At 36.8% G+C, this 12961-nt stretch overlaps 1 protein-coding gene across 1 annotated transcript; it reads right to left on the reverse strand.

Annotated features, from left to right (window-relative positions):
- Positions 1–3847: 3847 nt before the first annotated feature.
- LOC148844741 (transcription factor bHLH130-like) lies at positions 3848–7413 on the reverse strand. Its single transcript, XM_088954873.1, has 6 exons — positions 5814–7413; positions 5057–5373; positions 4797–4967; positions 4552–4617; positions 4399–4467; positions 3848–4306 (listed from the first exon to the last, which is right to left on the reverse strand). Exons 1-6 carry the CDS (start codon positions 6505–6507, stop codon positions 4235–4237), a joined length of 1389 nt encoding a protein of 462 aa, XP_088810999.1. The 5' UTR covers positions 6508–7413; the 3' UTR covers positions 3848–4234.
- Positions 7414–12961: the final 5548 nt, after the last annotated feature.

Below are 12961 nucleotides of genomic sequence, written 5' to 3' on the forward strand. Positions count from 1 at the left end.
AAAAGATGACCATGTTTTACTTGGAGCGATTACAGGTTTCTTAATAAAAGGAAAGTGAATCGATTGTGAATAGCAAATGTCTTGTTTTGTTTTTTGTTTCTTTAATTTTAATAGATAAGTCAATTATATATTATTGATTTTTTATTCATACAAATAATAAGCCCCAGATAGTTTTATGTGAAGTGACTATTTCAATTGTCCTTAGAAATTTGAATGCTAAATGTTCCCTATATAAAGAATCAGGAAGAAGAAAGAAAGAGAGAAAATACATTTTCAACACTGTTTCACTATCAATGTGTGTAGTGAGGTTTGATAACATTATTCAACCTAATTTTCTTTAACAAGTCAAAATTCAATAAATTTTGGTTAGTTTTGAGTCACTTCAGTCCATGCTCAGTGTAATATAGACCAAAATTCAATGTTCCTGTTAGGGTACTGTGACAAGTATAGTAATAACTTGAGAATTATTGAGATCGCAATAATGTCTGATGTGATTTATTAGGTGAAATCTAAGGAGCCTAACTCTAGTTTAGGAAACAAATTTTGATTAAGGAAATATAGGAATGGTTTAAGAAAAAATAAGAAAATTTAAGAGTTTGAGGGATTGCTCTATGTTACAACTTACAAGGATAATGACTCAAAAGTTTGTTCTAAAAAAGGCTTATATATGAATTAAAATATATAAATTATTAAAACCAGAAAAAATTTACCCATAGTTTAATTCAGACAGAGATATTCTGAGGAATAGAATTTATACAGATTAAAGAATTGGAACCAATGTTTGTTATTGCTTTATCCCTAACATTGCATAAGAGCAAATAACAGTAAGATGAGGAGGTGATGGTTGATGTTAACAGAGCAGAATAAATCAAATCTTAAATGCTTAATTGAAGAGATATATATTTAATAGATACTCTATCTACTTAATTTAAGATTGATTATATCTATTGTTCTTTTCTTTTTTTTTTTCTCTTGTAAAGTTATATTCTCATAGAAAAGAATGGTCTCCCACCCACCATGTTTTGTTGATGTGGAGTCTTAAAAAAGCAAAATAGTTAATTAAGCTTCAAAACTTGCTTTCACAAAGAAAAAATAAAGAAAAAGGGTCTAAACAGCCTTTTTTCCTCACAAACTTGCCTCCCAATCTGTCTCCAAAGTTCTATTAATTCTAAAAAGTTGAAGGTTGGATTCAGAGGTGTCCCTTTTCTTCTTAGAAAAAAAAAAGATAGAAAGAAAGAAAAAAAAAAAAAAATATATATATATATATATAGGCTTATAGCTATTCAGCTTAACGGATTCGGGTTGGATTATTGCAACCCGATCCATTGGACCCCCACATGATGGTGACAAATCCTGCTTGCAATAAGACGAAAGGGTGTTAGGTTTTCAGTGAATTAACTTTGCATGCTTTGGGGGATGTACCACCCCCACCGCAAACCTCTCTCTCTCTCCACCTACCTTTTGGTTTGATGCTTTTTATCCCAGTCTGTGGATCAAAGATGCGTCCCAATCCAATCCATCTTTTATATCTGTGAGACTGTGACTGTGAAATAACAGACTCTCTCTCTCTCTCTCTCTCTTTTGATGAGAGCAATAAGGGATTGTGCCCTCCCAACAGGCCCAGAAAGCATTTCGACTTTCATCAGAAAAAAAAAGCATTTGAAGAGAGATTGGAAGAATGATGACATCAGCAATGACATGGCATTCACAATCGTAGCACCCAATAGGACTGTGACTCGTGAGTTGGATCCAGCTGTCCCTCACGACTCACGGCCCCACCTATCATCCATGTTAAATAAACCAATTACTTCCCAAAATGCCCTTCGTTTTCGTCTTTTTTTAATGGTTATACCGCATAACTACATCATCATTCATAAATCCAATTCTCATCAACTGTTACTTTGTAGTTTGTATAAATTACATATATGTCTTTATATGGGAAAGGTTTCCTGGTCAGTTCGGGTCGACTAGGTCCTTTCTTTATACGTCCTACCTTCTGTGTGTGTGTTAGGTTATTCATGGGTCGAGTTGGGTCGATTTATTGAGATTTTTTTAACTGATCTGACCTAATCAGATTATCTGAAATTGAAATTGAAATCGACCATGTGTTAAGTAAAATCGACCTGGTCGATTTGAGTTGGGTTGGGTCGATTTGAGTCGATTTCGGCTCTAAGTTCAACTATGGTAATAAATTGGTAGATTGGAGAAAGAAGACTGGAATTTGATGTAAAAAATGACACCTAATTCTATTAGAGAAAGAAGACTGAAATTGGTAGAGGGCGGACCAAGTTAAAATGGAAATTATCAAGAAAATAGAAAGTCAAACTATATTAGAAAAAGAAGATGGAAATTTGTAATGGAAATTATCAAGAAAATAGAAAGTCAAGCTATATTAGAAAAAGAAGATGAAATTTTGTATATTTCAAGAAACCTTTTAATCTAAGTAAAAAATGACACATAATTCTAATTGTAATTGGTTGCCTATTTGGCATAAAAGACCATAAAAACTAGGATCATTTGATTCTTTTCTTTAAACTTTTTCAAAAAAAAATTCCTACCTAGTTGTTTTACAATACTTGCCATTAATGTCATTCCTAACTAGAAGACTAGAAATTAAGTTAGGTTGTAAATAATAATTAGGAACTAACTACTCACTACTAAGTTGGTTCGGTTCGAGTCGATTTTGGTTTTCACATATGAAAATCGAAACCGACCCAAACCATCGTTTTATGATTTTTTACAACCCGTAACCGATCGATGCTGAAGAAGACCCGGCCGATTCAGATTGGATTGGTCCAGGTTAATCGGTTTGATCGGGTTGGGTCTTTTTATGAACAGCCCTAGTGAGTGTGTCATGAGGGCGGATGATCATTGATGACAAATCTTTGGATTGGTTATGTTCTTATTCCAGGTTGAAATCCTCTTCGCCATTAGAGGATGGTACTTGGTAGGGTTAACATGTAAAAGATTCCAGAAGGATGTAGACTTGTCTGGATGGCTCTCAACTAGCCAGTGCCAGTCCAACCCTCGTTTACAATCTGAACTCTGAAGAGGTGATTGGCTTTCCAAAGCCAGAGCAACCATCAGAAGGGGCCCCTTTTGATCATCCATCTGGGTCCATGTCAGCCGGATACCCAACATTACCATTACCATGCTGAAGATTCATTGAACGTAGCATTCGCATCCGTTGAGCCAAAGTATCCAAAGAGACGGCATATCTTGGATGGGCCACGCCCTTGATTTTGATAACTTTCCTCCAGATAATTTCATTAGATTACCCCAGGCCCAGGTAGAGATGCCCAAGGAGTTATTTCATGAAATCCACTTACTTGCTCAAGGTTTGGTGTTGGGCCCAAAGGTTTGCAACTCGTAAGAGAGGGTAACATAAAAAGAGCAAGGACTTGGTGGTGGAGCTCATGTAAGGTCGACCTCACATTCTAGAGATAAAAAAGGGAGGGAAGGGAGGAGCTATGTCCTTTTCTAAAGGGATTGGCATCGGGAAATTTGGGACCAAGCGGGGGTGGGCCGTGGGCCCTTGATGGAGTACAGAAAGAGAAATACCAAGGCTGAGCAGTTGGTTGAACTTTGAACCAACTCCGACATATTAAAACTGTTGCAATGTTCATTAACATATAGACAAAGATACCGGAAAAGAAAAAAGCTACCCATCTTGGAAATTACAAAAAATTAGACAAGAAAAGCTCGCCTCGGGATCAGAAGTCTAAATGGGAAACAAGCAAACCTATCTAACATTTCACCCACAGCATTCCGCATTGATAGGAAATTGGGAAGAAATCAAAGATACTAGAAAGAACAACTAACTATTTCAACATCTGAAGTCCATGGCTTATCGAAAAAATATAAAGAAAGCATTCCATTATTTAGATTGGGAGATTTAAGTTCCTCTCTCTCTCTCTCTCTCAACTGAATTATGAGAGCAGAAGAAATTTTTGAGTGGTAGATATCTTCATTCTTCAACTAGACTGGTAATTTTACATACAAGGTATAAGATGAGCATATACTATACATTTTTTATATTTTTTTCTCCCTCTTTTTACGGCGCTTTGTTAACCTACTGGATCTGGTCTTGAAGTGAAGATTCTGGCAGCTTTTCTGCTCCACAACCACATCGAAAACCTCTCATTTTGTTGTTTGGTTCTTCAGTGCTCAAAAACACAAGTCGGCTTTGCATTGATATATTTTCCCATTTGTTTCTTTTCTGTATACAAGCAAGTCACACTGTGGGGTTCGTGTACGGCTTCTGCTTGGAAAAACAGGTACAGTTTGCCCGTTTATCAGTGAGTGTCTGCAAGAGAAAAAAAAGATAAATTTGTCAAGGAAAGATGAAATTACATGAAGGGTCTGTGTGGGTATCGTGCTACTTTCATCCTTTATTACCTTGACCTGTTTCTGGAGATCTTTAATGTATTCAACTGACAGGTCTAACATATCAGCTGTATTAGTTTGCTGCCAAGAAGCAAAAATATATCTTTAGTCTCTGCGGAAAATATTTGAAGAAAAGTTTTTTTAAGATATTAAATAAATACATACCTTGTCCATGTTAGGGACCAGCTCTTGTAGTTTTCTCATTCTTTCACTAATTCGGGTTCTTCTTACCTGAAAATAATTCAGTCCACAGGTCATGGATTAGAGCGTTCCCAGATGTAATTAATTGATTCTGAACGAAAGGAAGAATATTTATAGATTTAATTAAAACGAAAGATCATTGCTTCATTCATATTGTAAATCCCAAAAAAGGGAAACAAAAACAATTTTCAGATGCAGGAAAGCTTTACCCTCTCTGCTATGCTTCTTGGATGAGTCGCACAGCCCCTTTTGGCTCTGACTTTACAAGGAACAGAGTCTTGGAATTGCAGAAACTTTTCTAGGGCAGCCATCTCGGTTGAAGTTTTTGGCAAACTAAAATGGTGGGCCAGCATTGGAGGGCGGTGGACAGCTTCTCCATTCTAATGGACAACATTATCACTGATCAGTTAACAAAACCAGATGACTAAATGCAACAGAAGCAGAAAAGAACCCAATCTGCAAACACTACCTGATTGCCACCATTGATATCTCTGAGTCTTTTTAGTCCCGTTAAATTCTCAGAAACAAGTGCAGAGTCGTCCCAAGAACCAATTGGAAAGCCTGGGATGTAACCTCGGTTGCCAGCATTACTGTTTCCAAAGCTACCATCATCAGAGCTACTTCCCCCAATACCCTCCTCAGCAATCTGAGGCATTGGCCCCGAGGAAGAATGGGTCCCGGATGAGAAGCTTATCTGACACTTCAACCTACCAGTCGCTGGAGCTGTTTCTCCATTACATCCATTCCCGGCTCGGAAATTCCCCATGCCCCTCATTACAGCAAAGCCTGCTTTTTGTTAGAAGTTTTTAGCACTTGTTCTCAAATAATTCTTTCAAAGTTCAGAAGGGAAATTATCAGAGCTATAACTTAATTAATGCAGAAATTAAAAGAAAATAAAGGCTTTCTGTATATAACTCAATTTCTAAGATACTTAGAAATTAAGCAAATAAATATTTTAAAGGTTTTCCGTATATAACTCAATTTCTTTCTGTTCAACTTTACTCGAATTCAGCAAATAATTAGTTTAACAGAAAATAATGGGTGATTAATTCAGATAAGAAAATTTTTGCAGAACGCAAACCAGACCTTGATAATGCGAGGCATTCTAAGAAAAAAAAAAAAAAAAAGCTTTATTAATCTGTTATTTTGTTGTCACACAGTAAAAATGCCCTGGAACTTTCAAAGCATAGTCAGAGGAGATAGAAATAAGGAGCGAAGAACCATACCGTTTTCGACAGTTAAGTTGGCAAAAAGCCCAGCAGGGGAGCTGCTATGCCTGATAAGATTGGAAGGACCGCCATCTGACTTAACCTGCGGAGGGCGATCAATCGTCATAGAATTCACAGCCCTATACGAGTTGTCCACAGTGGGCGCAGTGGGGGCTGAACTGTGATTAGGCACAGGTGGCGGGGTCTGAGACTGGTACATCATCTGAGAATCAGAGGGATACCCATTCTGCTGCGAAACAACCTCGCCCTCACGTTCCATTGGCGCCATGAACTGAGAATTCCTCTGGTTAACAGCTGCGCTGGAAGGAGCTACTGCTGAAGGTCTCTCCCCGATCTCCCGGGGATCAGGAAGAGCAGGTTCACCACCACTGCCACCGCCTCCTCCTCTTCCAGAAGACATGAATCTCGCAAACATGCTTTCTGCCTCCGGGCTTGAAGGTCGATGATGGAGGAAACCTTCACATCCTTCTTCGACGCCACTGCCACTACCGTCGATGAAATTCGCAAAGAATGAGCTTGGTGCAGAGCGATACCGCATAAGACCTGAGCTCAGCTGCTGTTGCTGTTGAAGATGGAGATCTGAATCCATGGCCTCTCTGCTCTTAGACTGCAGTTCTTCTGGATATTTGAAGCTCGAAGGAAACAAAAGATTCATGTCCTTTGGTAATGCTTGAGAGCCACCAAACATCATCTTCCACCGCTGGGTAGAAATTTCGGAATCTCCACACACACAGCTCAGTCCAACCAGTCCTTTCTACCTTTTTAAGTCTCGAGCAGATCGAATCAAAATCTTCTAAGTAGAAACTAAAAAAGCGAAAGAGAAGCAACAGCAAAACCCTAGATCAGTAAAGAAAAAAAGCAGCACCAACAATTGAAATTCCAATTCCAACACCACTCCCGCTTCTTTATTTATTCTTCATTTTTCCATCAACAACAACCGCGAAACTCGAAAAGAAAACTTCAACAAATTCAGATTTCGGCTGCTTCAGACGGATCCAACACCAGAGCAAGCAACTAACGGGAATAACTACCGAAACCAACTGCTCCAACTTCAACATAAAATCCTCCCCATTTCCGCCTCTTTGCCATTGACACAGCCCCACAAATCCTATTTACAGTGTTATACATCAATTGAGATAAAGCGACGGAATCAGCAACTAGTAGAGCGACAACAGAAATCTCAGATCTCCTCTCACCAGAGCGGGGAGTGTTTTTTTTTTCTGTAATTCCCGAAACAGAAAAGCAGATTGGAAGAAACAGGAAAAAGGAAAAGAAGGCGAAAGAAAAGAGAGATATCGATCTCTCTATCTCTTCGGAAGCACCAAAATCAAGGAAAACGCAGTCTCAAGCTTTTAATATAAAAAAGAGAAAGCTAGTCGCTGCCGATGTTGCTGTTCTCGCTGTTACGGCCTCTTTGCTGTGTCGCAGGCAGTAAGAGATGATAGAGAGTGAAGACCAAAGATAGACGAGAAATGGAGCGAAAGCAAGTACTTCTCTTTTTTCTCTTTTCTCCGAAGTCCGAATCTACTCAATGAGAAGCAGCAAAACTGCGGAAGCCACCAATCTCGTCCCTCCATCAAGTATATATATTAACACCATTTATCAAAAGTGCTCAATCTTTCTCTTTAATTACAAGATTACCATAGTGATTTTCGAAATCCGATCAGTCTGACGTCATCTAGGATTTTTTTTACTGAAGTACCCTCCAAAACTGGATCCGGTTTCCGGAGCCCATGAAAGCCGTCAATTTCTTTAAAGTACATTTAATAATGGAGATTTTTCTTTACCACGTGGCAAATTATAGTATTATATAAGAATAGATATTCTCAATTCAGGGGGTGATTCATTGTGGGAAGGCGTGGGCAGGAGATCCGAAATGTATGGAAAGCTGTAATTTTAAAATCGTGCAAATGGCTGCAGTTTACATCTCCGTAAGTCCTTCTATTATTTATTTTTTTTTCTCGCGTTCCGTGTCAACTCTGAACAGAAATGTGAACGAGTTGAGAAGTTGAAAACCGAGTTGCTTGGCTTCGAGGGGAAGCGACTCAGATCGAAGTCACCAAAGTCGTCCAAGTCCTGCGCGACGGAAGGGTGTTAATAGGTCGGCCGAGGGCCGACGCTGCGGATAGCGTATTGGGAGGAGGACTTCGTTTCAAGAGTAGTTCTTTTGGACCAAATCTGTGGTAGGTGTAGTGTGAACTAGATTCATTGAATAGTATTTAAATGAAGATTTCTGACTTATTTATTTCGTTGCTTTGAGTTATTAATAACTTCTAATTATAATTAATGCTTAGAACAAGAGGAATATAAGAGCCCAATAATTGTTGATAGGAATGGATAAGTGGGTCATGCTTAGAGTGTCCCGTAATACAAGAAATACTTAAAGAAAAAAGCTTAACTACATTCAAAAATTATATATCTTAAAGTTTTAATAATTAATATTATTTTCTTTTCTTTTTCTTTTTAGTTCGATCATTTACAAATAAATATATTAAGATTGATATTAATGTTTAAATATGTGAGTATTTAGCGTATCAATGACCTTGAAAATCGATACATATCAATACTTTGAACCAGATATGCATTGTTAAAAAAAAGAATTACTACTTGTGACTTGTAAGCGCCAAAAACAAAGAAAACCCCACATGATTAATTAAGGAGGAAGTATGGGTGTGCATCAAGATTTAAAATTTTTGTTTTGGCTAGGCGACGAATGGGGTTATGGTGTAGAGATCATTGAACCCTTGCTTGTGGACAAGACTAGAAAACGTGTTCACGTGTGGAGGAATATAAAGAAATCAATCCCTTTGAATTATGAGGTTGGTGAGGTTTTTTAGAGAAACATTAAGACTAAGACCCAAGAGGAACTAAATTTGTATGGGACTAAGCGAGGTGAATTGAAACCTAATTAAGAGATTAGTAATGGCAAGTCAAACCCATTTGTCTCATTCAAATCATGCATCCCTCTTTGCAAATGAACTGGGTTTGGGCTTGGATGTATTGTTTTTCTTCCAATCAATATTGAACAGTGGCTTACACATGACAGCAATGGGAATTGAAGATGGTCCAAAGTCCAAACGATTTGGATTATATGAAATTCTCATATTTGAATAAACAGTTATTCATATTCATGGGCTTACACATGACAGTTATTCATATTTGAATAAACAGTTTATTTCGAGCTTATTTTTTAACATGAATAATTGTTTACCGGTGTGATCTTGGTATAAAATAAATGTTATTTAAATAAGTACTTATTTTTAAGCACATCCAAGCTTAGCTAAGGCCAAGTTTGAGAGTGATTATTTAAAAAATAAGTGTTTATTCTAATAAGTATTTATGAACATTTGGTAAAAAAAAGTATTTATTTTAAATAGGGCTAGTATAGATATTTTTAAAATGACATGACAGGCCAAAATAGACAAGAAAGGAAAAAAGTACTTAAAAAGAAGCCCAAATTTTAAACACTTATTCTCAAAATAAACACTTAGGCCTTGTTTGGTTTGTTAGAATAAGGGTTTAGATTGGAATAGGAATGGGCTATTCTAATTCCAAATGTTTAGTTGGGCGGAATTAGAATCTCATTCATATTCCCGTTAGAATGACATTCCCCCATCTGAGGGAATGGCTATTCTCTACCTCTCCCTTAGGATTGAAATCTCATTCATAGTGATTCCCATTTTCATTCTCATTCCTATCTGAACCAAACAGAAAGGGAATGAACCATTCCGATTCAAATTCCAAAAAAATTGGATTCTGATTCTAATTCCAATTTCAAATACAGACTAAACAAACCCTTATATGGACTTACTTCCCAAATACAAATAAATGCTTATTAATGTCGTCCTGCCCCAAAATTATTTTTAAGCACTCCGAAAACTCGCCTAAATCCAAAAAGGAAACCCTAATTATTACTGATGCCACACGATTCACACATTCAAACCAGGTACGCCCAAAGAAAAAGAATCCCATCATTTCTTTCTATGGATGCTTCAACTAGAAAGGTAAGAAGAAAATGAACAAAACAGCAAATTTGAAACTCTCGGACCATGGCTGACCACACAAAACAAAAATTCAGCCAAAGTTAAGAGATGATCGTGGCCGTCCAACCAAAAAGAAAGGCCATGATTGAGTTGCTATTTGATCCGACTAATGCTCAATTTAATCTTTTAAATTAAGGGATAACCTAAGTAGCCCAATGATATTCTTTTTTGGTTTGACTCTACTTCCAAAGTCTATCCTCATCCATTAGAACTTGGGTTTGGCTATTTCCTGTACACGTTCCAATTCCAAACGTCCGAACAAATATGTTCAAATCTTAGGTTTAACATCTTTCCAAAAAAAAAAACTCTAAGATAATCTTCGATATCATGGGTACTTAGCTTTCATAGTTTGTTTTTGGTTTTGAGTATCACAAATTAAGTAGAGTATTTCCACATATAATACAATGCATTATTTATTATTGTTTAAAACATGTATACGTGCAAGATAAGACATTTGAGTTAGGAGCACATCTTAAACAATAAAACTAGAAACATTAAAAAGTATTTCTTCTAAAAATCACTTTCACATAAATATAAGTGAATGATGATGACACTATTTTAATCAGCCCAAACAAGCATAATTTTCACTTTGTAAAGTCAAAATGCCTAGATAAAGGAAATAGAAAAACCTCACCATGCATCCAAATATACCTTAAATTAGAATGTTAGTGAGAGTATATTTGGCGTAAATCGCTAATTAGGAAATTTGTTAAACAAAGATTAGACATGTCAACAAACCTTAAATAGTAAAATTAAGGTTGCTCAAATCTCTCTTGAAGTTTCGTAATTGTAATTACCTCCACTAGTTTTTTTTATATGGTTGCAAGTAAATCCTTTTTGATATAATCTTCTAGAAAGAGGCATGAATATGTCCAAAATACCCATGCAATTATCTCTTCATATGAATGATTATCCCAAATCCATTCAATCTCTTTTCTGAAATTGATTTATTTTTCAAATTTTCCTTTCATATCAATCACTCAAAGGTAAAGTTATATCTTTGTTTTTGTTGTTCATAAAATTTATATCTGTTTTTTTTTTTTTTTTTTTTTTGGGGGGGGGGGGGGATTATAACAGATAAGGGCAACTTTAGGGCCCTAATATCAATAAAAGTAATACTTAAAAAAAATCAAAATAAGTTAACTTTTTAAAAATAATACCAGTTAAGGGTAAAAACACTATTCATCTTCTTCCTCTTGCAATCCATTCATCAACGCCTCCACCTCCAGCAACATTGCCATAGGTGGGCAGAGGCAGAGGTGGCAATGGCATTGGTGGTCATTCCTCTGCCCAATGCCACCACCTCCGCCCACCAACACCGTCGCCACCTCTGCCTCCACCCACCTCCGACAACGTTGTCGGAGGTAGAGGTAGAGGTGGGGATAAGAGGTAGAGATAAGTGGAGGTATTGTTGGAGACGACGGTGTTGGTGAATAAATTGCAAGAGAAAGAAGATGAATAGTATTTTGCCTTTAATTGATATTATTTTTAAAAAGTTAAAATATTTTTAATTTTTTTTAAATATCATTTCTATTGATATTAGGATCCAAAAATTGCCCTTATTTGTTATAATCCTTTTTTTTCATAAAAAACATCTTAGATAATAACTATATGGGTATTTATATTTTTATGCCGTTTAAAGATTCTACGAAAGTTTTATGGAAGGTTTCAGCAATTTACCCTAAAATTAATTCCATTGCTGATTGACACCACTAAAGAGTGAAGAGTGCTATTCGGTATGGCGGACCTGGGCACTTGACATGACCTGCTTTTTATTTGGTTCAAGGTTCGGGCTCGGGTTTGGATTAAACAGTGCCCGAGTGTCGATAGTTATTTTGGGTTTTTTCATTAAGGTGGCATTTCAGTAATTTTGTGCAAAATTTTGTCAAAATTGCCAAAGTGGTGGAATTGAAAATTCTAGCCTAAATGGTGGAATGAATTATAAAAACCCAAAAGAGCAGTCTGACGACACTAACGGCGAATTTAATCACAAATAGCGCCTGCCGCCATAGATTAACTACACCGTTAAAATCCCGTACGGAGTATTGGATTCCATTCCGTTTTCATTTCCCACATGGTGAGCACTGAGCAGCCAATTTTTTCTCGTGTAGGTCACGTTAGCGGGTTGCTAAAGTAAACGTCGAAGTGCATTAATACCCTTCAACTCTGATAAATTTACAGGAAATAGCACCCTTCAGGCGATATCTGTGGGGAAATTTTTTTTTTTCTTTTTTTTTTTGTAGCAATCTCGTGGGGATTCGGTACGTCAAGCTCCACCATAAATTATGACTGATGGGACTTGCGAATCAGTTCTAAATGGAACTTATTCCCTTTGCCCAACGTGCTCTTGCCAGTTGACACCATAGGCGGAAGCATCAAGCTATCAACTATCGCTGCAGGTGCTGTCTTCCCTAGGCCTCTGTGTACAACGCACTCTGTGCTCCCTAATTTAGAACCATTGGATTAACATTTTTTATCTGTATCATTGATAATTAGACTGTTTTTGCCAAAGGATTGAGATGTACGGTTACAGATCGTGTTGAACCTGTATTCGTAACAGATCTGACTGAGATGGGCGATAATCAAATTTACAAGTGAGAGAAAAATAAATAAAAATAAAAGAAAAAAAGCTTGATGTGACTATGTGAGAAAGGGGCTTCCTTACAAAGACAGCAGATATGAATGAGCATGACCACCATACTTGCCGGTCTCAATGCAGCGGAAAAAACTTAAAATTCGGTTTGATTCACAGTTGGAACTGAAATGGGAATCAAAATGATATAGTCCATTTGGTTCAAATAAGAATATGAATGGAAATTGAAATCAGCTGAAACGGAATTTTATTTTCAACGGATGGAACAGAGAATGGGAACATAAAGAATGAGAATTTCATTCTTATCAGGAATGAAAACTAAACAGTCGGAATCCGAATGGCCCATTTCAATTTTAATTCCATACCTCTATTCCCTTAAATCAAAGGGCCATTAAATTTTTGAAATTTGTTTCCTCCACTTTATAAAATTTTATGAATTTATACAATTGGGAACATGAAGAATCTATTACAATTCAAGGGGATACTCTAACATAGGTTCGGGTTTGGGA

The sequence above is a fragment of the Nelumbo lutea genome, chromosome 7, assembly GCF_056320005.1.
Source record: "Nelumbo lutea isolate HS-2025 chromosome 7, American lotus-T2T, whole genome shotgun sequence".
In the NCBI taxonomy this organism is placed as follows: Eukaryota; Viridiplantae; Streptophyta; class Magnoliopsida; order Proteales; family Nelumbonaceae; genus Nelumbo; species Nelumbo lutea.

What these genes read in the sequence shown, in the direction of transcription:
- LOC148844741 (XM_088954873.1), bottom strand. Translation starts at nt 6,507, where the DNA reads ATGATGTTTGGTGGCTCTCAAGCATTACCAAAGGACATGAATCTTTTG. An exon ending in CAACTTAACTGTCGAAAACG is followed by an intron (nt 5,374 to 5,813) that starts GTATGGTTCTTC and finishes AACAAAAAGCAG; the next exon opens with GCTTTGCTGTAATGAGGGGC. An exon ending in CAAGAAGCATAGCAGAGAGG is followed by an intron (nt 4,618 to 4,796) that starts GTAAAGCTTTCC and finishes AATTATTTTCAG; the next exon opens with GTAAGAAGAACCCGAATTAG.